General features: G+C 44.1%; 1 protein-coding gene across 1 annotated transcript; it reads right to left on the bottom strand.

Annotated features, from left to right (window-relative positions):
* Positions 1–25,573, bottom strand: CHAF1B (chromatin assembly factor 1 subunit B; the record flags this gene model as incomplete). Its single annotated transcript, XM_084267642.1, has 13 exons — positions 1–122; positions 619–710; positions 2,121–2,543; positions 3,659–3,821; positions 5,219–5,310; positions 5,412–5,481; positions 6,112–6,205; positions 7,200–7,284; positions 16,011–16,107; positions 18,363–18,466; positions 19,934–20,051; positions 20,769–20,901; positions 25,448–25,573. 13 exons carry the CDS (start codon positions 25,571–25,573, stop codon positions 1–3), a joined length of 1,719 nt encoding a protein of 572 aa, XP_084123768.1.
* Positions 25,574–25,806: the final 233 nt, after the last annotated feature.

Raw genomic sequence — 25,806 nt, 5'->3', positions numbered from 1 at the left:
TTACTTGTTTGCACCGCAGCCGATTTGATCTTCAGCAGACGTAGGAAGAGGCTCTTCCTCAATTCTTGGACGTTTCGATGCTGGGGGATTTTGAAGACCGTCATCAGATGGCAGTGACCTCTCTGAAACAGGCAGACAGGAAAATCATTTGAGCTAAGTCTATCCAGATTAAAAAAAGTAAATTGGTTTGCTGAATTCACCCCCAGTTCAGCACTCACCAAAAAAATCCACAACCCTGCTTTGAGAGAGTCCAGCATCATGAATGATGTGCTGAAAGCACAAGGGTCTTTAAAACCCACCTGTAGAACCTGAAGAGCATTTATTTATTCAATGAATTTATTCTTCCTGATTTCAGTGTCAGCAAACGCACCCATTACTACAGAAATGGCGGTGACACCATCACATCAGCAGCTGTCTAAGAGCAACCTCAGCCAGAACACACTTCACATTGTCAAGAGCACTTTCCAAACACACCAAGTCAATGAGGAAGCTTTAGCATCTGCACCTAGGTTTAAGTTTGTGCCTGACTGTGCTTGTGTTATAAGCTCAGAAGTCTATAATGGAAAGAACCGAGAGGCAAAAGACTTTGCTGGATATTAATAACCGCAGAGGCGTTACCATGTTCCTGTTCTGAAGAGGGAGATTCGGGAACCGTGTCTGGATATGCAGAGGTCGGCGTATCTGGCTTCAGTGGAATGAAGTTTGCTCTCCTTTAAAAGAGCAGAAACAGTTGAGCTGCTTTAAAGCCATCATTTCCAGAAATACTTCAAGACTTACTTCAGATAGATTTAGTTATATTTAAATGTAGCTGAGATGGATTTTATTTTGAATTTTTCCTACATGTTATACATTGAACAGAGCATTTTTTTTAGAAGTACTTTAAATCACACTAGTGATCTTCTCCACTAGTAAGCACTTTTGCATGTTAGATGTGGCAAAATGCTTGATACTCACCTTTAGAGCACAGTAACTTGGTCAAATATTTTAAAATTAAGACTGGCTGTGCTTAATATTCCCTAGTCCTGTCCACCTTAACACTTTAGATACATAAAACTAGGGCATTATTTTGCCCACTGAGGTCCATTAACGATTGTTCTACATCTATTTTCTTCTGCTAAATTTTTTCCAGGTGGCACTTAACTTTTAAGTGCCAAAGCAGCTGAGGTTTGAACCTTAAAAAAAAAAAAAAAAAAGAAGTCTTACAAGTAGCACCACACATGCCCATATGAGATGACAGTCATGGCCTAATAGGTCGATATAGTTAAATACAGTTTCCCTCAAGCATAAAAGCATCAATTAGCTCCACTGGTTACTGCACCCTCCAGGCAAAATCACTTCCAACTACCTACAACCCTTTGACTTGTTAGTGCCAGTACAGAGAACACCGGTGCGAGGAAAGCCACCATTTCCAAGATTTTTTCTTCATGGTTGCTGATGGAATCCACTATCCTGCTTTCTCATTCACCACTTCCTCCCCAGCTCCTTACTAATTAAAACATTCCTATGAGAAGTTACAGTAATCTCCTTTGATGCTACAATAGCCTTGTTTGGCTGATGAGGTCTATCTCTATTGCATGGCTGTCTCCTAACTGTTGCACAACAGCCCAGGATCTTAGGTGGCAGGCTGTCTACTATTGATACATGGATTACAGGCAATTCCTGAAACCCCAGTCCTCACGTCAGTGCACTGAGTCCCACATCCGTGACCATGCATACTGAGGGCCTGCTGAGACGTGCATTCTTCTTAAAATATTTCTTGTTAGAAGGATCTTTAAATAGCTCCTGTCAGCTGAAGGCTTCAGGCACCATCTTTATATGGAAAACGGAACCTGAAGACAGACACTTGTTGCTGCCATATGGACAAGGCGTAACGGTCAGGTTCACTTTGCTGCTGCCTTGCACTGCAGACACAAATACAAAAGCTGTACATTTAGGATTCAGAAGACATTTTGACCTTTCAGTTGGGGTACAAATGGAACAGAACATTCCATGTCAATGCAGCTACCACCAAGACACAGGGCTGGGAATTGATGTCTAAACCTCAGCCCCTTAAATGTAGCACAAGCACAGCTTGTCTTGGCCTTCGTATTTATGACTGGAAACGGCAATATAAATCTCACCTTGGCGTCTTGCTCCATGCTTGTAAAGTGTTGAGAGTAATCCTCCTGGGCTGGTTTCCTTTAGTGCTCTGGCTGGCTGGCTGGCTGATTTTCCTCTCGTCTGAGGATGAGACTGGAACATTTTTTATGCCAACAGGTGTGGAAGGCAAGTCCTTACCGGCAGCCGTGGGTGTTCTAGCTTGTGGGGTTGGAGTGCTGGGATCGGTGACCCTGCTGGGAGGAGTCCCCTCTGTCAGCCAAGAGCCTGGGGAACCGACTTTGTGGGACTGGCTTTTTTTCACCTTCTTCTCTGTCACACCACAAGTCCTGACATTTATCTGTGGCTTCTCCTTCAGCGGTATTCCCAGTTCATCTTTCTCAAAGGTAACAAATGAGCAATATCCATCCATGGAAGAAATAGCAAGAAAGGCTCCGTCGCTGGACCTATTTGTTGGGGGGTTTTTTCCATTAAAAGCAGAGGTCAGAACTTGTCTTCAACCCACTCCCCCTATCCCTAACACACACTGTACCTGTCCTTTCCTCCTCCCATCCCCAAGTACATGTATACATTTAAATAAAACTGCAGTCAAGGGAGAAACATTAAATGAACAGATGACCTTTGATTCTGGCCTTCAAGTCTAATTCAACCCCTCTGGTGGCATCTGTGATCACCTATAATCTGCTGCTGCCAGCACCTGAATGCACTTGAGCTGGCACAAGTAATGGTTTGTTTGCTGAAACTTGCTGAGCTCCCCTCATTCAGGCCAGCAGAGCAGTTAATGCTCCTTGCTTGTGCTCCTTGTGCTGAGGCAATGCTCAGAATCACCGTGGTGCTCACCTGAATGGGTCCTGCGTTCTCATTTCACCAAGTAATGTCTGTCACTGATTAAAACCCCCTTGCTTTTCTACTCTTTTCCACTCTCTTCCACTTGGCACACAGTCACCTTCACAGTGTCTGAGCATCAATTAAAACTCCTGAAAGAGAGGGCTCTGTGTGGTCCTCAGCCTAGGTATATTGGCCAGAAAGGCTGAGAGAAAAGGCCTTGTCCAGCAGAGCAGTCTATTCTGACTTCAAGGCTCAAGTTCAATTTGCAGTTCCTGTTCTGACACCCCACATCAAGTCAGATAAATGACTTAGTCCCACACATAAGGAACCATTAAGCAGAATGGTGCCGATAAAACAGAATTTGGCCAGGATAGAGACACCTGAACTCAGAGAAATTACTTCTGAAACCTACAACTAACGTCATTATCATTAGTCACGCTGCCCAAACAACAAGTACTGTTATGGGCACCCAGCACATCAGTTTTCATCAGAACATCTACCTGCTTGTCTCTGGGCTGCTTGTGCCTTACTTCCCCCCAACTGGTAATTGAACCATAGTTCCCAAGTTTACAAGGTAAAAAAAAAACAAAGGCAGCCTGCTGTCCAGACGCTGGGATGAGAGTGACCACGTGTGTGTCAAACAAAAAATGAAGTTAAAACAAGACACACACAGCTTCAACATGCAAAGGACACTCCCATCACAACAAATCTTAACAATATAACAGTTACCCACCATGAAATGTCACTCAGGGTGTGATAATGTACATTAGAAACATAACCAAAGGGGAAGGACTGCTCAGTGTCGTAGAAAAGCACAGAGTCTTCTGAAGCAACAGCAAACACCAACCGATAGGGCAGAGTAAATAGAGTAGAAGCTGATTTCTGACTGATTTCATCTAGAAGGAAAAGACATTAACACACTGAGAATTCCCTTGCATTCATCACAAGGTAATAACTGCACTTAGTTGTGAATCTAGTTAAATATTTCATTAATAATCAGTATCAAGATAATGGTTAAGACAGCACTTCTATAAAATGCAAAGTTTAATGTCAAAGACCAGTATTTCTGTTGTCTGAACTTTACCCTCTATTGCCTTAGCTTAAGATAGAGAAATTGGCAGAAGTTTTGCTATTATTTTGCTTTGTAAGTTTCTCATACTTTTCCAACTGAAATGTTTTAACATACTTCTGTGCACATTAGTATAAAGGTCCAAACAGACACACCTTAGTGTAAGGTCACAAATTTCCGTATATTTATATATATGGATTTAGCTCTATTTATGTCACACTGGGTTCAGCTCCCAGCTAGCCTTTTCACTGCAACATTAGTTCTCTGTAAGGCTGAATTCTGGAAGCAGGGCTCTAGCTGCTTTCAGAAGTGCCCAGCAGACTGAGCTCCCATTCTCTATGATGCTTATGGAAGCCATGCACTGAAACGGGCCGTTGACATCACCTAACTTACTCGCAGCTACAAATGTCTAGACTACCAGAGATTTTAACTTTTCTGGGTGTAAGCTGCAGAAACTAAACACACCATTTAGAGGAGCTGTGGAGATCAAGAGTAGACACTGATAGCGTTACTTTGCAACATACCATTACAGCGGATTTCAAGATTATGATAAAAATAAAGAACACAACAAGAGGTAACCCCTATGTTTTGTAAGCAATACTACAAAATGACCCTCTAGGAAAAGAGCAAAGCTCTGCCTTTTCACCAGGGTAAGACTGGTCTTGTTAAAATATAAACTCTCCTGAACCTACCGGGCTCACAATAAGGCTGGATTTCAAGCTCCTGGTAAGTTCTCAATGCAAGTTCATACTATCCATTCCCCAACTCACCACTCCAGTTCTGGCCAGTAACACCAGCACTACTTCAGGTTTGGCTTTCTTGAAAAAACATTAATGGTTGTCGCAAACTGCACCAACTCTCTGGTGCTTCTGTGATGTGGGTAGTTGAGGCTAACAGAAAATATTTCTACCAGTCTCTCCTTTAGTGCTAAGCCAAGTTATTTATTCTTACTCACACAAAATGGTTAAAAGTTAAAGAAAAATATTAAATAGTGTTTCTGTAGCCTAAGAATCCAAGCAAGAATGTTTATCTGCTATATCAAAAGCGTCTCACAAGGTACTTAAAGTGAATTCAGGGACTTAGAATCAGGAAACAGCTTCTAAGATGTGGTACAAAACTATCTTAATGGAATGTTAAAAGGCTGGGACATAAAACAGTAAACAGCCACAGTGGCCTTTTCACATAAATGCTGTAAAATCATACTCCCTGAAGGATTTACAGTACCTTTATTAAATGCTCTTCTCAACTCAAAGTAGACTGGGCAGCAGCGAACAGCAAGAGTTGCCTTTCCGGGACATGGCAGGTGACCCACGGGCCTTTCATAAAGAATCAGTATTACAGAAAACAGCATTTCATTTTTAAGGTTGTTTTTTTTTAAAAAAATGAAAAAATATTTTTATCTTATTAAAAACTCTACCTTTTAAGATTGTTTCTGGAGAAAACATACGTGGTATTTGTTACATTTTCTCCTGATTCAACACAGCCAGCTGCAAAAACAAAGGTTAAAACATTACTCATCAACTCCAAAAGGTACTGAGTACACACTTTATGTCCATAAACATTCTACTTGGGAATTGGCTTGTCAGTTGGGCAAGAGCTGTGCAACCTGAACACAACCTGAAAAGGCATCCCAAATATTTATCTACTGCTGTTTTTGTTTCCCTTATATACTTCCCCCTCAAAGCTTCTTTTTGATGTTGCCAGACGTCCATAAAAGCAGCGCTTGTACGGGCAAACCGATCCCCTCCTTGCAATGTTATTTTTACTACGACTGCAGAATGTTCTTAAGAAAAGATACAAACCAAGGCAGACCAGTCAATAGAAACCACTTACTAGTCTTCGTTTCTATTTTAACAGAGCTGTATTGTTGCAGTTTACGTGCTTCAGTCCAGAAAAATGCCATAAGCATATTTTTTATCACAGGAGAAAGCTGATGTTCTGGACTGCTAACAGAAAAGTACTGTGCAGTCTCCCTTTACTTCAGTAGGAAGAATGCAGAACAGCATATTTAAGGTAAATAAGCATCCCCTGGCAGTTTGAAAGCAATCTCGATGCCCATTCAAGCTAAAGCATAATAGATACAATGTCAGTTACAGTACATGCACGCTCTCACATACCTGGAGTAAGTAAATAGGAGCCATCAGGAGTAAAACTGAGCCTGCGGAAAAACGACTTCATGCTGTCATCGTGAAACATCCGATAGCTCCTCGCCTGTAACATTGAAAATACGACTGTGTAAAGTGCCAAGAACGTGTCAGCTGGAATTCAAGTGAGAAAAAACCATCCATTTGTGCAATGCAACCTGATGGAATTTTTTTACATAAAAGATAAATGTTTTAAAAACTCCATCAAACTCACTTCTGCCAAGCTATAAATTCCTCACAGCTAAGAAAAATGGTCCTTGATCCCTCTTCAGCTACTAATCAAAACACTCAAAGAGCAGTCACTTCAGACCAATAATCAAAATATGGTAATAACCTGGAGAATAATATTATTTAACACTCAACATAAAAAAGCCTGTTCCTTAGGCATTTAATTTTAACTCTATTGGAGGTTTAAAGAGAACTTCTATAACTGCAAACATCCTCCCTTCATGCCTGTTCTTTAGTCTCTATAAAACTGTTAATGATTTTTTCACAAAAAAGAAAAAAAGAGAAAAGAATAAAAGGAATTTAAAAGGTTATAGCCATCTCAGAGGTGTTATTTTACTATAACTTACAACTGTTGGGGGCAAAAGCTCTTTGTTTTTCCCCCTCAGGGTTAAAGATTTTCGTAAATTTTCACTAATACATATTTTTCCTAAAAATCACATTACCTTTTTGAAAATTTCAGGCTACTGACTTTCCAATACTGTTGCTATGTCATATCCATTAATAAACTTACAGTTACTGACAGACAGGTTTGAGGTTTTTCCTATTAAGAGCTCACTACACACACTATTTTTTCCACATTAATTTTAACATTTACAACCAAAGACACGGCGTTACTGCTTTAACCAGCTGAACCTGCAAATGTTCTCAGTCATTTCTGCAACGTTTAAGGGTCAATTTATGAAACGCAAAGGTGAGACAGAGACAAAAGACACCTGATGTATGAATTACCTGGATGGAAAACATTTGCCCCTTTTGGTTGCACAGAACAGAGCCACTCACTGAAAACAGCACCCAGCACATTCAGCAGTACCGTCTGCAGCAGAACAACATACCTCCCCTTCAGCTCCCGATCCGGATGGCATCTTGGTGACATTGAAGGCTACACGCTTGGTTTGTGTGTTGTACACCCGCAGGACCCTATGTGGTGGGAGAGCAGTTAGCCATGAACAGCTCCCTTTCACCCCAAGTTTCACACAGAGCTGCAGCACCTCACTTCTCAGTCTGGACTGCCAAATACACCCGACAACCACACAAGAATCCGAACTCTGTTCGTGAGACACCGCGAGGTGCCCGTGTTCTGACGGCTGAATTGCCAATGCAGCACTGACAGTTACTTGGCTGGGTAAGGCTTGTGCCAGCACAAGCATTCATGGGGGAGTGTCGTGGTTTCACCCGGCTGAGGGCCAAGATCCACGCAGCTGCCTGCTCCTTTAAGGAAAAGAGCAGGTTAAAGGGAAGAGGGAAGGGGGGTGAGAAGTAAGGGAAGGGAAAAGGAAGAGAAAGGGGCAAATAACCCCAAAATCAAGAAATTAAGAGGCCCGTGAGTTGGGATAAGGATAGTTTACTAAGATAACAGAAAGATACAATGTAACAATACTAGCAGGACTTCAAAGTAAAATATATGAAGCTGTTGATACACAATGCAGTTTCTCACCGAACCACACAACTCAGGCCGTGCCACCCAGAGCCGTACCAGAACCCGACCGTCCCCCAAGAACCGTGCGTCCCGGAGCCGCCCCAGGCCTTCCTCCCGTCAGCCCCCAATATCCTGGGCAGGACGTAACTGGCGTGGAATACTCTCTTTGGTCAGTTCGGTCACCTGTCCTGGCTTCGCCCCTCCTTTCTCATGAAGAGCTGAGAAAGTCCTTGACTGTCTGACAGCAACTAGAAACATCAGGGTGTTATCAGCATTACTCCCATTTTACTCTCAAACGCAGCATTCATCTGCTGCTACAAATGAAATTAACTCCATCCTGACCAAAACCAGGACATTATCCACCCCTTATTCCATACCATTTACGTCATGACCAAATCCAACCATTTCTTGTTCCAGACACACATATATGTGTGCACACATGTATACGCACATATGTGCATACAGGTATTCTTCCCTTAGTCCATTCCTCTGAGTTTGTTGAGTGAACGAACATTTAGTCCATGATGCTTTTCAGGCTTCATTCTTCGTAACAGTCTCTCATGGTGTCAGTATGCGCCATTGGATCGTTGCATGCTGTATCTCAGGCTCTCGACCGATACATCTGACATGGTCCATGTTCATAGTCTGTGAATCAAAGACGTTCATTTTCAAAGGGAAGGAGGAAAAAGTCCTTGGAACACCAGGTCTTGGTCCCGTCATCGTGGCACTCTTCTTTCATTGACTTGTATGACTCCGGCTGTAACTCCATTGGTACAACATACAAAAACATACAGCAATAATAGCAATAATGAATGTACAGAGCAATTATTATAATACAATTTCTACCTTATTACTTATATTGGCTATTCTCACCTAAAATCAAATCCCTCTGGGGTACACATCGAACTTCTCCATTCTTCTGCATTATCCACCAAGTACAACCAGGTCCTTGAGCAAAAGCAATCCCAGACATGGGTTTACCTTTGCCCGAAGCAGGGATGACCCAAACCGTCTTCCCTAACATACTCTTCATATGCACCACTGGGACTCTGTCTCCTTCCACAGTACGTGGAAATTTTGACTGAGCAGGACCAGCTTGATTGGTGGATCCCCTAGAGTTAACTAACCATGTGGCTTTGGCTAAATGTGTATCCCAGTGTTTGAATGTTCCACCACCCATTGCTTTCAGGGTAGTCTTTAAGAGTCCATTATATCGTTCAATTTTCCCAGAGGCTGGTGCATGATAAGGAATGTGGTACACCCACTCAATGCCATGCTCTTTTGCCCAGGTGTCTATGAGAGCATTTCGGAAATGAGTCCCGTTGTCTGACTCGATTCTTTCTGGGGTGCCGTGTCGCCATAGGACTTGCCTTTCAAGACCGAGGATTGTATTCCGGGCAGTGGCATGGGGTACAGGATATGTTTCCAGCCAGCCGGTGGTTGCCTCCACCATCGTAAGCACGTAGCGCTTGCCATGGCGGGTGCGTGGGAGGGTGATGTAATCAATCTGCCAAGCCTCCCCATATCTGTATTTCATCCACCGTCCTCCATACCAAAGTGGCTTCAAGCGCTTCGCTTGCTTGATTGCGGCACATGTCTCGCATTCATGGATAACTTGTGCAATAGCATCCATGGTTAAGTCCACCCCTCGATCTCGAGCCCATCTATATGTTGCATCTCTCCCTTGATGACCTGAGGAATCATGAGCCCATCGAGCTAGGAATAATTCACCTTTACGTTGCCAGTCTAGATCTACTTGAGCCACTTCAATCCTAGCAGCCTTATCTACCTGATGGTTGTTTCGATGTTCCTCCATGGCCTGACTCTTAGGCACATGTGCATCAACATGACGTACCTTTACAACCAGCTTCTCTAACCGGGCAGCAATATCTTGCCATAAGTCAGCAGCCCATATGGGTTTGCCTCTACGCTGCCAGTTGTTCTTTTTCCACTGCTGCAACCAACCCCACAGGGCATTGGCTACCATCCATGAATCAGTATAAAGGTAGAGCATCGGCCACTTTTCTCTCTCAGCAATCTCCAGGGCTAACTGGATGGCCTTCACCTCAGCAAACTGGCTTGATTCACCTTTTCCTTCAGTAGCTTCTGCTACTCGTCTTGTAGGACTCCATACAGCAGCTTTCCATCTTCGTTGCTTTCCCACAAGGCGACAGGAGCCATCAGTGAAAAGGGCATATTGCTTCTCATCCTCTGGCAGTTTGTTGTAAGGTGGGGCTTCTTCAGCCCGTGTCACCTCCTCATCCTCTGGTGACATCCCAAAATCTTTGCCTTCAGGCCAGTCTGTGATCACTTCCACAATTCCTGGGCGATTAGGATTTCCTATTCGAGCCCGTTGAGTAATCAGTGCAACCCACTTGCTCCACGTAGCATCAGTGGCATGGTGTGTAGAAGGGACCTTCCCTTTGAACATCCAGCCCAGCACCGGCAGTCGGGGTGCCAGGAGGAGCTGGGCTTCAGTTCCAATCACTTCTGAAGCGGCTCGAACCCCTTCATAGGCGGCCAGTATTTCCTTTTCTGTTGGAGTGTAATTGGCCTCAGAGCCTTTGTAGGCCCGACTCCAAAACCCCAGCGGTCGACCTCGAGTCTCCCCTTGTGCTTTCTGCCAGAGACTCCAGGTAGGGCCATTTTCTCCAGCCGCAGTGTAAAGCACATTTTTAATGTCTGTCCCTGTCCGGACAGGCCCAAGGGCCACTGCATGGACTATCTCGCGTTTGATCTGCTCAAAGGCTTGTTGCTGCTCAGGGCCCCATTGGAAATCATTCTTCTTCCGAGTTACGTGGTGAAGTGGGCTCACAATGAGACTGTAGTTTGGGACATGCATTCGCCAAAAACCTATAACACCTAAGAAAGCTTGTGTTTCCTTTTTGTTGCTTGGTGGAGACATAGCTGCTATTTTATTGATAATGTCCATTGGGATCTGACGACGCCCATCCTGCCATTTTATTCCTAAAAACTGGATTTCTTGCGTAGGCCCCTTGACTTTACTCTGTTTTATAGCAAAACCAGCTTCTAAAAGGATTTGAATTATCCTTTTTCCTTTCTCAAATACTTCCTCTGCTGTATTGCCCCATACAATGATGTCATCAATATACTGCAGGTGTTCTGGGGCTTCACCCTTTTCCAGTGTAGTCTGGATTAGTCCATGGCAGATGGTGGGGCTGTGTTTCCACCCCTGGGGCAGACGATTCCACGTATATTGGATGCCCCTCCAGGTGAAAGCAAACTGTGGCCTGCACTCTGGCGCCAGTGGTATTGAGAAGAAAGCATTTGCAATGTCAATTGTGGCATACCACTTGGCTGTCTTTGATTCCAGTTCATACTGCAGTTCCAGCATGTCCGGTACAGCAGCACTCATACCTGGAGTGACTTCATTTAGGCCACGATAATCCACTGTCAGCCTCCACTCTCCATCAGACTTACGCACTGGCCATATGGGACTGTTAAAGGGTGAGCGAGTTCGGCTGATCACTCCTTGACTCTCCAGTTGACGAATCAGCTTATGGATGGGGATCAGGGAATCTCGGTTAGTACGGTATTGTCTTCTGTGCACTGTTGTCGTAGCAATTGGCACTTGCTGTTCTTCGACCTTCAACAACCCCACAACAGAAGGATTGTCCGAGAGTCCAGGCAAGGCACGCAATTGCTCAATTTCTTCTGTCTCCAAAGCAGCTATTCCAAAAGCCCACCGGTACCCTTTTGGGTCTTTAAAATACCCTCTACGGAGGTAATCCATACCTAAAATGCACGGAGCTTCTGGGCCAGTCACAATTGGGTGTTTCTCCCAGTCCTTCCCAGTTAAGCTCATTTCAGCCTCTAACACAGTCAATTGTTGGGATCCCCCTGTCACTCCAAAAATGCTAACAGGTTCAGTCCCAACATGATTCGATGGCATTATCGTACACTGGGCACCAGTATCCACCAGAGCCTTGTACTCTTGTGGGTCTGACGTGCCAGGCCATCGGATCCACACAGTCCAATAAACACGGTTATCCCTCTCCTCCACCTGGCTGGAGGCAGGGCACCTCTATTGTCGCTGACTGTGTTGGTTGTTCACTGGTGCAGCATTCTTCCTGGCAGAACCGCGTTGTGCGATTCTTTTACCTCGCAGCTCATTTACTCGTGCTTGAAGGGCTGAGGTGGGCTGCATACCCCACTTCATCATGTCCTCACCATGGTCACACAGGTAAAACCACAGCGTCTCTCGCGGTGTGTACCTACTGTATCCTCCCTTCTGGGATGATGGACGCTTTCTCCCAATAGCTGCAACATGGCTGCATACGGGTTGGGAGATGGACACATTTTCGTCAAGTCGCTTGACCAGTTTCTCTACCGCTGCGATCACAGAGAGAGAAACATTGTCCTGATATCTCCGGAGATGGCCGGACACCTCAGATACGGTTGGTGGATATGTATCACTCCAGTCCATTGTTGCCAATGAATTGGTGTGCCCTGCTGGTGCACTTCGTACAACCTTACGCCACATAGCTGGAGTGCATAGGACGTCATCAGGATCAGAGGGAAGCTGTGAGTTGTCCAGATCATAATAAATTACCTCCCGTACAGCTAATTCTCTCAGGTGCTGGATAACTGCCTCTAGGTTGTTACACTTGGGTGTTTGACATGTAATGTATTCCTTTATGGGATACCTTTCCCTCACACTTGACAGTAGTCGCCTCCAGAGGCTGAGGATTTCAGGCTTTTCCCCAATTGCCTTATCAATGCCTCCTTCTCTAGATAGGGATGCCAACTGCTTGGCCTCCCTGCCATCTAATTCCAGACTACTGGCCCCGTGATCCCAGCATCGGAGCAACCAAGTGATGATGTGCTCACCTGGGCGGCGGCTGAAATCTTTTCGAATTTCACGCAGCTCACTCAGGGACAGGGATCGTGTGACAACAACCTCATCCTGAGATGGTTGAGATGGAACAACCTTATCCCGGGATGGTTGAGATGGCTTTGCCTTATCCTGAGATGGTTTGGATGGCCCTGCCTTATCCTGAGATTCATCAGATGACCCAGCTTTATCCTGACCTTCATCAGATGACCCCGCTTTATCCTGACCTTCATCGGGTGGCCCTGATTCAATTTCATCCTCATCCTCATCCTTCACTACAGGAACAACTTTCTTTGTGTATTTCCTCTTTCGTACGGGAGCAACAGACACTGATGTGGGTTGATTTTTTGTTTTACCGGCAGTATCTGCTGTAGGGGCAGCAGTAGCTGCAGCATCATCTGGGCAGGTTGCAGTAGCCACAGTGCTAGTCACAGAAGTTACAGTGGCCTCAGTGTTAGTCCCAGTGGTTACAGTAGCTGCAGTTTCAGTTGGGCAGGTTGCAGTAGCCACAGTTCTAGTCATAGAAGTTACAGTGGCCTCAGTGTTAGTCCCAGTGGTTACAGTAGCTGCAGCATCAGTTTGGCAGGTTGCAGTAGCCACAGTTCTAGTCATAGAAGTTACAGTGGCCTCAGTGTTAGTCCCAGTGGTTACAGTAGCTGCAGTTTCTGTTGGGCAGGTTTCCTTCCTTTCCCTCTGACACTGATGACTGCTATCAAGCAGTGTTTGGTAAATAGTGGCCAGGGCCCAGCACAGTGCAGTAAACTGTGCATCTCTGGGAAACTTACGGCAATTTCTTTTCAGATATGCAGCCACTTTATCAGGGTCCTGTAACTGTTCGGGAGTGAAACTCCAAAACATCGGACGTGAGAAAGTGCCTAGGTAGTTGCCCATACTCTGCCATGTACCCTGCCACTCGTGATTATCTGGCCTCGCAGAACACTCTTGAGTGGTATTCATAAACCTTTGCTTAATATTTAACAAAAGCAGAACCATATTCACCAAACATAACAACAGCAAAATGCTAGTTTGAACATCCCAGGGATATTGGAAATTTTCAAAAACTGTTACCAGAGCTGTTGTATTTAGCCCAAAGGAAGAGAAAACAGCATAGATATTTCTTTCTCTACTCCCACCATACCAGCTGCCATTGTTAATCCCTGCCGGTCTAAAGAATAGACAGAGCAGCAAAATCTTATACCAGAGCCGGAGCATCGTGACCAGAGACTGCTTAAATCAAAGTGCTTATCACAACTTTGACTTAATTACAATCGGGTCAGGGTCAGATCTACCGTTATCCCAACCTTTCGAGCCCCACGTTGGGCGCCAAAAAGACTGTCGTGGTTTCACCCGGCTGAGGGCCAAGATCCACGCAGCTGCCTGCTCCTTTAAGGAAAAGAGCAGGTTAAAGGGAAGAGGGAAGGGGGGTGAGAAGTAAGGGAAGGGAAAAGGAAGAGAAAGGGGCAAATAACCCCAAAATCAAGAAATTAAGAGGCCCGTGAGTTGGGATAAGGATAGTTTACTAAGATAACAGAAAGATACAATGTAACAATACTAGCAGGACTTCAAAGTAAAATATATGAAGCTGTTGATACACAATGCAGTTTCTCACCGAACCACACAACTCAGGCCGTGCCACCCAGAGCCGTACCAGAACCCGACCGTCCCCCAAGAACCGTGCGTCCCGGAGCCGCCCCAGGCCTTCCTCCCGTCAGCCCCCAATATCCTGGGCAGGACGTAACTGGCGTGGAATACTCTCTTTGGTCAGTTCGGTCACCTGTCCTGGCTTCGCCCCTCCTTTCTCATGAAGAGCTGAGAAAGTCCTTGACTGTCTGACAGCAACTAGAAACATCAGGGTGTTATCAGCATTACTCCCATTTTACTCTCAAACGCAGCATTCATCTGCTGCTACAAATGAAATTAACTCCATCCTGACCAAAACCAGGACAGGGAGTGAGGGAATTAGTGCACAGAGAATGGCCACGCTACTCCTACCTGGGCTGTAGCAGCCATTGTGTTCCTGGGGAGTGGGAACTCACCTCAAATCAATTACCTATACTTTGATACTTCAGTTTCCATTGGAATAAATGGAAACTGGAGTATGTCTCTGTACAGAGCATTGGAACTCTCCTGACTTCATCTCACTAAACCAGCAGGTTGTCTAAGCAAATCCAACTGCTTGTCCCACCACGTTCTCCTTCCTGCCAGCTTTGAACTTCACTGAGTTATGTTGGTTTGTCAGGCTGACAGAAAACCACCTACCACAAAATAAAAACCAGAAAGCTTTATGCTGATGTAATATCCTGAAACGGCTCCATAAAGAGTCCTGGACAGAGCTAGGAAGAGAATGTAGAAGGCAAGACTGTGGCAGACACCTTAAGACAGTTGTGGAACTACTGGCTGTGGATGTCACGCAGCTAAGCTGCCAAAAGAGGAAAGAGGTGTGCCCACCCTGGGCTGGTGAGTGGTCAGTCCCAGCAACTGGTATGGCTACTGTTAGACCCCCACTGAGCTGATGCTGTGCAGAAAAACATCTGAAACCTGAGGGGTGGGAGATTTCTCCTCTTCATGTCAGCTCATGCCCTTGCTCACAACTTTACTCCGAGAAAAACTTGTGCATGATTTGATTACTTGTTTCACTGCTGTTTGTTTTAATAAAGGCACATGATCTCACATAACTGATTATCAGAAGACAGAGGCTCATAACGATCTAGTCACCACTAACTTACCATTTTTCTGAGCCTACTGCAAATCTTAAATCAAAACTACTTTTCCACTATTACAGCAGTTTTCTTTGCAGTGGGTGCCAGATGAAATGTGTTTATTAGCCAGCTGTGAACTCCTTCAGACCAGCACACATGCCCCAAACAGTTTAAGCTCAACCTGAAGTTCTGACAAGGGCCAAGTTTATGAAGTGTGTGTTTTGCTTTCCCAATGACATCACTTACAAAACTGTTAAGAGATGGAGGGAACACGAGGGCAAAAGAAAGGTATCAGGGGAAAAACATTTTAATTGATTTCTTAATCTGTTCATGTCTTTCTGTCAAACAACAACGATGAACTTCTTAGCTCATTAACAACCCAGAGAATGCAGTGCTCACTCAGGATGTGCTTAGTATCTCTAATGACCAATACCATGAAAACTTATTTCCCAAAGAAAAATTTCTATGCAAGTTTATGAAAGCTTAGTTGCTGCTTAGAGAGGATACTCAAACTTCAGGAATCATTTACCACAAGCAAAAAGTTAACTAAAACATTGTGTTAATTTCACATCAACATTTTAACAGAACAATCTGAATAAAACTGTCACATTTATCCCACACACTTGCTTTCAATTCATCCTCAAGTAAGAAAAAGCACAGACCAACAGCTCACCTATCACAACTCAGAGTGGCAATGTACTGGCCTAGAGGATCCCAGGTTATTCCTTGGACGTAACTCTTGTGTTCATTTAATATTGAAACCTTCTGTCCTGAAATTACAAACAGTTTCCAAATTCTAAATTCAAATTTGCTTTAAAACACTGCTTCATTTAAAAAAAAAAACCAACAGAGAAACCAAACAAGGCAAAATGTTTCAAAGTAATTTTTTTAAACACACAAACTGATTATTTCATGGTACCTGGTAGGAGTATCAGAAATAGTTGCTTTATTTCTAAAATCCTCACAAGTACAGTAAACACTGACATACCTATTTAAGGCTTGTTCCTTACAAACTGACTCGGATAAGCAGTTTGGCTTAAGCATTAAACGTGCAAGATGAATATATTTCAAAACCAGAAGTATTATAAAACCTTTTTGATTTAGTAATATTTTTCAGGCCTGTGTAACTGTTCAACAGCTAACTGAATTTGGCTGAATGCCAAGCTACAAAACGCAGCATTAAAACATAACTTTCAGCTGGGGGTAGACAGCCAGACTCTCCTAACGTGAGGCTGCGTCAACTCACCTACTCTGTTGAGCAGGCAGTGGAAAAAATATACCACACACATGTTGAGTGATGCTTCCATGCAGGCAGCTTTCAGAAACAATTCTACAGCAGTGGTAACTCATGTTCTTCCACAACTTACTCTGTCATGAAGATCTCTCAAGGGCATCAGCTCTCTGAACCCACTGATGTTCCACAACTGAACGCCTCAGGTCTAAAGCATCACGACGAGGTAAAGGTACAGATAAGCTTATGAAATATTTTGTTCTGAAAACTAGGGACAGGGGGCTTTTTTTTTTTTTCTTTTTTCCCCTTTTAGCACCATGTTCCACTATTGCAAAGAAATACTATAAGCTGACAAGTTTCAAAGACAAGAGCTCTTCAAAAATATTCCACAAATAGGGTTGGGGCGATGCTGCGTAATACCCAAAGTCCTTCTGCGGCAGAGCTCTGTCTCAGACAGTGGCAAACAGCAGATGTCAGAGTACAGCAACAAGCCAAACACACAGTGGTATTTCTATGGGATACCCTATTAGCTGCCTACAGTTCGTACCTCAAGGGCTCCTTCTGTTACGGTCTCTTAGTATTAAACACCTCTGTGGATTTTGACTATCAATTTTCTTCCAGGCATTTAAAAAAACATTTTTGACATGCTAACTTTAACCTGGGTGTTACTGGAAGCTACCCCTGAAACTCCTCCCTTCGGTGTACCTACAACTTCAACCACAAAAACCTACATTTTCCAATAATGGCTTCTTACTTCCAACATACTCATTGCCTCTTTGCCTAGAGACAAAATGCCCTCCACACCATTAACTGCATGTTAAAAGGCAGCAGTGACAATGGAAGACATCACATATAAGTAACATAACAGCTTAAAAGGCCATCTGGCTCTTTTCAGTAATAATTCTCATAGATAAGTTGTTGGAAGCAGTCTGAGATACATTTGTACACAATGCCCCTCACTCATGCTTATTCTCTGAGCACACACATTCTTAATTGGACATTCATGTATTTATGGCAAAGACTTTTGGAAAGGGGCATGTGTGGTGGTCTGGATGGGAGAGACCCAAACCAAGAACACAAAGAAGTCAGCAGCAGAACACTTACGTTTTCATATGTGCATGCACTGAAAAAAAAGTCAATCTGGATTCTGCTTTATTTTTCTTAATCAGACACTAAACATTAGGAATGTGAGACAACATGTTATCTTTTCTCTAAAATTAAGTATTTCCACATTAAATTAAAAAAGAAAGTAATGATTACACTGCTAATAAAACCCACAAAGCCACTGTGTAAAGCAGCCTAACCTAGCTGGGTACTACCAGAACTTCTTGGAGAATACAAGCAATCACTCTAGTGAGATGACCATGAACAGAAGCGTTTTGCTGAATGGAGCCAATATAAAAAAGTCCCACTTTGCAAAACAGAGCCTATTCATTTCCCATTTTTGGCTTAGGTAGGTAGTTACCAGATTCCAGGTTAAGTTTTGTTTGTTTCCTGCAGCATGAGGGGAAGTAATATAAAAGATGCTTATGTTGGAGGCTTTTTTGGGAGAAAAAAAAAAAAAAAAAAAAAGTGAAGTTTACTTCCTGAATACTCCAAAGTGAAGAGACTACTTAAGCTTAAGTTTTGCTGACCTGAGGGTTATCTTTATATGCTCGGTCATCTGCCTCACAATCCCAGAACACTAGCAATTGGACTGTTCTCTCACAAAAAAATTGCTTTCAACTATTTTGGTAAATACTAAAAGACAATTCCATCAAGACTGGAGCTGCAAGTAATAAACATAACACTTACCTTTATTAACATCCCACATTATAGCTGTGTTATCTACAGAAGCAGATGCCATGTAATTTCCATCTGAGGTCCAACAAATATCATACACATCTTCTAAGTGGCCTCTAGAAGCCAGATGAGAAAAAAATAAATTATTAATTTAAAAATTAACAGCCACTTGTAAACATGAATTTTGTGTATTTTAAGGAAAAAAAAAAACCAAACCCAACCAACCAACCAACAAGCCAAAACAAAAAAACAAACCTCAAAACCCCAGAAATCCAACCAACAAAAAGCCCTCTAAACCCCCCATCAAAACAAAAAACAAACACACCCCAAATCCAGAGGCAAATAAAGTATCACTGAAGTAAAATGGGCAGCATGATTTTCAGCTTTCAAAACGCCCATATTCAGAATGTGGTAGAACATGCTAAAAAGCCACATCCTAGCTCTAATTCAAAATAAGCCTGCCTTTTCAACAGGTCTATTTCATTGACAATGACAACCCTGCCTTGGAAGTCATTTATGAATTTGTACCTAGAGATCTGTACCTAAGATTTCTGTCCTAAGAAACCTGCTCTGGCAGGGGGGGTGGACTCTCTGATCTCTTGAGGTCCCTTCCAGCCCCTACAATTCTGTGATCTGCGAATGAACACTTCTAGGATTTATACTAACAGAAAATAAAACATGACACCAAAGCAAACAGGAAGTGTCACTACTCAAGAAAACTTTCCTGCATGTTTATGGGTTTTATAAAAGCATTAAAAAAAAAAGGAATATATGTGTTACGGATGGCAGTGACTCATCTTTTGTAAGCAAGTGTAAATTCTTAATGATTTAATCAGTATGGGAAGACAGAGCCAAAATCTTTTAACAGAAACTACCCAGAAAGCACGGCAGAGTTATACATATTGTTCATCCAAAATGCATTTCAGAGTCCAGAACCACTAATTTCTTTCAGATTTGAGCTGAGAGTGAGATCTGTCATATCCCACCTGCCAGCAGTGGTTTGACACCTTAGCCACTATGAGCTAATACTTACTTATCCTTCGCAGGCACAGCCTGTGTGTTTTATTGGCACACTCGAAACAAGAGCAGGTAATACAGTAGATTTTCACCTACCAAAATGAACTGATTGAAAAAGATTGGTTGAGCCTCACAGCTATCATCTGGCAAAGTGGCAGGAATCATTCCATTTCCTAAAGCTTTTTTGCTTCAACAGTGATCAAAATTTCCACTACAAAACTAGAAATAAACTTCACATTTACTTTCTACATCTCTACGCTAAGCTTTATGTGACTGCACATCACAGGACCAAATTTCTGAGCACATCTGTTTTGTCACATAAATGGCAAATATTCTGCCTTAACAAAAGATGTAGGATGGCACTGTTATAAAAAAAACCGAACCAAAACAACACTCCACAACCAAAAAAAATTTAAAGCCAATAACAGGATGAATATTACAGCAAGCAAATTTCAGAGAGCACTGAAGTTCAGCATACACTGAACAGAAGACTGTACCAGATGATAAAAGTCACTGGGGAATTAAAAACACTGAAAAGAAAACAAACACATGAAATATTAAGCTACCTTAAAGTTTTAACAACAGTCCAGTTCTCCTTGTTGAGCTGAGCTTCATCTTCATCCTGAAAAACTAATGGTTCTGATTCTTTGCTATCATTCAGCTTCCACAATAAAATAACAGCATCTGTAGAAGAAATAACACAGTTTCTTTCCTTCCTGCTCACTGTTAATGCATTGCATTTAGTTCAGCATTACAAATATCTCGCAGAAGACACATGAAAAGCAGTTCTTATTTTATAGTGGGGAAGTTCTTATTTTGAAGTGCCAGACTGCTTTAGCTTCCAGTGTGAGGTGCTGATTTTAATCAATGTATTTTTTATTGTTATTTAATTACCCAATAAAAAAGATGAAGACTTCCAGGTGTAGGATGAGCGTTTAGCTTTCGATCTGCTTTTTGATTGGAGCTGGCTATGGTTCTACCCTTTGGCCTTTTGAAAAACCGTCCCCTAAGACAGGTAACACTTGGCTCTACCTCAGAGAGCACACACCTATCCAACACTGCCCTTCCTGTGACTGGGAAACCCACATGGCCATGGACGGGCAGGCCTCAAGTCACAAATTCTGCCCCAGCTTCCCAGGATGACAGTAGGTAATCCATTCAACCTCCCACCTAGGAAACAGAGGCAGTAATTACTTCCTGGGAAGCAAAGCCTCTCAGACACCCAGCCAGCCAGAAGCCGTTACTTCAGAACTTACAAATGACAATCGGAGGGTGTGTGTGAGTCTAAAGCTGGAAGTGTCAGAGGGGTATGAACAAGTTTCCCTGTGGGTTTTTTTCTCCCTTCACTCACCAGATGCACAAACATAGGGTTTTTTAATGTTAATTAGCTTCACCACTCACCGTCTCCTCCGGAGGCCAGGATCTCACCGCCTGGAGAGAAGCGCACAACGTTCACGGCTTTGGTGTGGCGGGCAAGGTTGGACAGGAACTCCACGATCGCTTTCCCATCCGGTCCCTTTTCCACTTTCCATATCTAGTCACAGAAGCATTGCATACATTTCAAGAACCAGCTGTAGTATACACACACACACACACGCCACAGCAGTAACCCACAATGTGCTCCTCGAGCAGCCGTTCTGAACTTCTTGTCTGAAACTTGAAGAGCTAAAGCTGCAGTCGCACCGCAGATTTTCACTCTGCTGTGCACTGGGCTTATGTGCCAAGGTTTTGGTAGCTGGGGGAGACTTCAGAGGTGGCATCTGGGAGATGACACCAGAAACTGCCCCCACATTCCTCAGGAGAGCAGACTTTGGCCTCTTTAGGGACCTCCTTGAGTACTCTACCATGGGATAAAGCCCTGGAAGGAAGACAGGACCAAGACAGTAGGCTGGCATTCAAGGATCACTTCCCCCAAGCTCAGGATTGAGGCATCACAACGAAGAGGGATTCAGGCAAAAATGCCAGGAGGCCTGCATGGATGAACAAGGAGCTCCTGGGCAAACTCAAACACAGAGCCAAAGCCTACAGAAGGTGGCAGCAAGGGCAGGTAGCCTGTGAGGAATACAGAGAAACTATCCAAGCAGCCAGGGATCAGGTTAGGAAAGTTAAAGCAATCATAGAATTAAATCTGGCCAGGGATGTCATAAAGAATAAAAGCCTCTATATGTACACGAGCGATAAAAGGAAGGTGAGGCCCTCTCCAGAAGGAAACAGGAAACCTGCTTACCTGGGACATGGAAAAGGCTGAGGTACTCAATGTATTTTTTGCCTCAGTCTTCAAGAGTAAGTGCTCAAACCAGCTGCAAATGGCAAAGGGAGGGCCTAGGATAATGAAGAACTTCCCACTGTAAAAGATCAGGTTCAAGACCATCTAAGGAACCTGAAGCTGCACATGTCCATGGGACCTGATGAGATGCCTCTGCAGGTCCTGAAGGAACTAGTGGATGAAGTAGCTAAGCCACTCACTCTCCATCATATTTGAGAAGTCATGGCGTTCCAGTGAAGCTCCCACTGACTGGAAAATGGGAAATATAACCCTCACTTTTAAAAAAGGAAAAAACAAAGACCAAGGAACTACAGACCAGTCAGTCTCATGCCTGTGCCTGGCAAGATCACAGAGCAGATCCTCCTGGAAACTCTAGTCAGGCAGATGGAAAATAAGGGGACTGGTTACAACCTCCATGGCTTCACTAAGGGCAAGTTGTGTCTGAAAAATCTGGTGGCCTTCTATGATGGGGTTACAGAATTCGTGGATAAGGGAAGCACAAGTAGTATCGTCTACCTGGACCTATGTACCTGACACTGTCCCATACGACATCCTTGTTGCTAAATTGGAGAGACATGGATTTGACTCAAGAACCACTCAGTGGACAAGGAATTGGCTGGTCAGTCACACTCAAGAGAATTGTGATCAACAGCTTGATGTCCAAGTGCAGATCAGTGACAAGAGGCTCTCCTCAGGGGTCAGTATTAGGACCAATGCCGTTTAATGCAGTGGGATTGAGCACACCCTCATCGAGTCTGCTGGTGACACCGAGCTGTGTGGTGTGGTCTATGTGCTAGAGGGAGGGGTGCCATCTAGAAGGACCTCGACAAGCTCGAGAGGTGGGTCTGTGTGAGCTCAAAATGCCAAGTCCTGCACCTGGGTTGGGACAACCCCAACCACAGCTACAGCTTGGATGGAGAATGGATTGACAGCAGCCTTGAGAAGGACTTGGGTGTATTGGTTGATAAAAAGCTCAACAAGAGTCATCAATGCGTGCTCACAGCCCAGAAAGTCAACTGTATCCTGGGCTGCATCAGATGAAGTGTGGCCAGCAGGTCAAGGGAGGTGATTATGCTCCTCTACTATGCTCTGGTGAGACCCCACATGGAGTACTGCATCCAGCTCTGTGGCCCCCAACAGAAGGGCAGACTCGGAGCGAGTCTAGAGGAGGGCCACAACGATAATCAGTGGCCTGGGGCACCTCTCCTATGAAAACAAGCTGAGAGAGTTGGGCTTGTTCAGCTTGGAGAAGGCTCAGAGGAGACCTTATAGAAGCCATAGAGTACCTAAAGGGGCCTACAGGAAAGCTCGAGAGGGACTGCTTAAATTGGCATGGAGTGACAGGACAAGGGATAATGGCTTTAAATTGAAGGAGGGGAGATTTCAGATTTGATATTAGAAAGAAACTCTTCCCTGTGAGGGCGGTGAGGCCCTGGCACAGGCTGCCCAGAGCAGCTGTGGCTGCCCCCTCCCTGGCAGTGTTCAAGGCCAGGTTGGATGGGGCTTTGGGCAGCCTGGGCTAGTGGAGGGTGTCCCTGGCCATGGTGGGGGTTGGAACTAGGCGGGCTTTTAGGTGCCCTCCGACCCAAACCGCTCTGTGATTTTATGTTAGAGCCAGTTCCAGCTGCCTCCAAGACTGTCACAAGTTCAGCCCATCAGTGACACTGGTAGCATCTCCGCAACAACACATTTACAAAAGGTTAAAAAACACTGCACAGAAGCTGAGAAAAGCTGAGAAAGAAAAATGTAAGAAAATCAGCCCTGCAGAGACCAAGGTTCAATGAAGAAGGAGGGAAAGAGGTGCTCCAGGTGCCCGAGCAGATATTCCCTTGCAGCCAGCAGAGAAGACCATGGTGAGGCAGGATGTCCCCACACAGCCCACTGAGGAGCAGATCTCCACCTGCAGCCCCTGGAGGACCCTGTGCCAGAGCAGATGGATGTGCCCTGAAGGAAGCTGCGGCCTGTGGAGAGTCCATGCTGGAACAGGCTTCTGGAGCGGGTTTGTGAAAAGGAGCCCAGGCTGGAACAGGTTTTCTGGCAGGACCTATGACTCCATGGGGGAACCCACACTGGAGCAGTCTGCTCCTGAAGGGCTGTACCCCATGGAAGGGACCCATGCCAGTGAAGAACTGCAGACAGTTATATGAGTATATATAACTGTACTTACACATACAGAAATGTATACTTATAAAGATGACATATATGCATTCAGTAACTTACACATACAGCCAAAATCCCTGAAATACATACACTGCCTTATTTTTAACTACATTTATCATCTCCAAGAGACAGGGTCATTCTAATAATGCACAAATTACAGCAGTGACCATTCATAATGATTTCATAATAAATATATTAAGAAATATTTCACAAAACACTGCATTGAGGATCCTAAGAATCAAACCTGGATCTAATCCAAGTGTTCCAGAGGCTAAGGATAGATCCGACCTTACAACTCACACTCTCAGCTAAAAGAGAGCATTACCCTATTCAGAAGAAAATGCAGGAGCACTACAAAAGAAAACTATTTCTTCTCCTGTGTCCATCCCACATGTAATGAGACCTTATGACAATAATTTGTATTTCTTCTTCAAATACATCACAATGGAAGCCTGACGGAACACAAGCAGGGCCAAGAGATAGTTAAAATATAAAACTATGATGCAAAGACAGATACGTACAGATGCAGCAGAAAACCTACAAGAATTCTTTGTGTTGGAGTTCATTACTAAGGAGCACAGGTGAAGTCTCAAGTTGGAACCTTTCTTTACTGCCATATGAGTTTGAGGAACAGTCTCAAACTGAAAGGTTGGCAGTAGAGGTTTTAGTAAACAAACCAACCTAACTTTTTACAGGAAATCACCAGGCCCTGATACCAAGGTGGCCTACAGGAACTCAAGTATGAAATGAACAGCCCAGCAGTGATGAGTGACATGCTCTGTTTTCATTCTTAGCCCCAAAATGCAGGGGATGTAAACATGTCAGTTTTTTTACAAGTGCTCTAATGGTAACCCAAAAGACTCTGATCACTACATCTACCTTCTGTACAGAGAAGCTGTTAGAGTAAAATAAAATTTAAAACTGAGTCAACGAATTTCTCTGCAAAAGAAAACTGTGCCTCACTTGTCCACTAACTTTATTGAAGGAGATGACTAACATGGAGATAAAAAGAATGTGGTTCAACCAGTGCACTCAGTTTCCCCCAGCTTTCAAATGAGGACTGAGGCTTTTAGAGAAACCAAGGGAATGATGAGGACAGTCTTCATGTGCCTTAAGGATCTGGAAGTCAGTAACTGCCTGATTTTGAAACAGTGAATCTTACAGCCACATATTTTGAGGACTGAGCCTCAGATTTCATTTTCATAAGTGAGTCTCAAACGGATGAACCATCAATTAACAAAGGTGGCTAACACCAACACAGAATTACTTAGGAAAGCTTCATCTGAAGCTGAGTGAAAAGGTCTGCAGAAAGACTCATACCACTGAGTGACTACTTACAAAACAGCAGATAATACTGAACTTTGCTGAACATAAAGAAATCAAAACCAGTTGTGTCTCACTAACCCACAAGATACCCCAAATTAGCTGTTACTACTCAAGAATACGACCCAGCAGTCAATAGAAGTAATTTTCCAAAAATACCAGTTCAACACCCAGCAGGGAATGACAGCACGTGAGGGGAACAGCCATTCTGGGTACAGGTGTACAACCTCACACCCTTTCCCCGGTGTACCAGCCGGTAATCTCACACCTTGGAAAGCACCACATCCCAGCTCTGCGCATGCGACAAGACACAAACAGGTCTGAAACTTACACGAACGGTGGTGTCCACACCGGCTGAGGCCAGTCGATTGATCTTCCCATCAGCTCCATGCTGGAAGTCTAAACTGTAAACAGGCTCCTTGTTATGCCACGCTATTTCACAGGTGATGACCTTCATGCTTGCTAGAGAAAACAGAGCAAACACAGGATCGTTTCTTGCTTCTCCCGACTCAGGCAACCCGCTCCCCAAGGGCCACCACGGGCAAGATCCCCTCACAACCTCACGGCCGAAGCTCACAGAAGGGTGGCTTAAGAAGGGCCATTTTTAAACGCTATCATTTACCGCGCTTAAAGCTACTGCCGGGGCGCTGGGCGATGAGGGGAATAAACCCGCACCCCCGAGTTGGGTCA

Source organism: Gallinula chloropus (assembly GCF_964237585.1).
Source record: "Gallinula chloropus genome assembly, chromosome: 1".
NCBI lineage: Eukaryota > Metazoa > Chordata > Aves > Gruiformes > Rallidae > Gallinula > Gallinula chloropus.
Note: the sequence above shows the minus strand (reverse complement) of the source record. Positions and strands in the feature narration are given on the sequence as shown.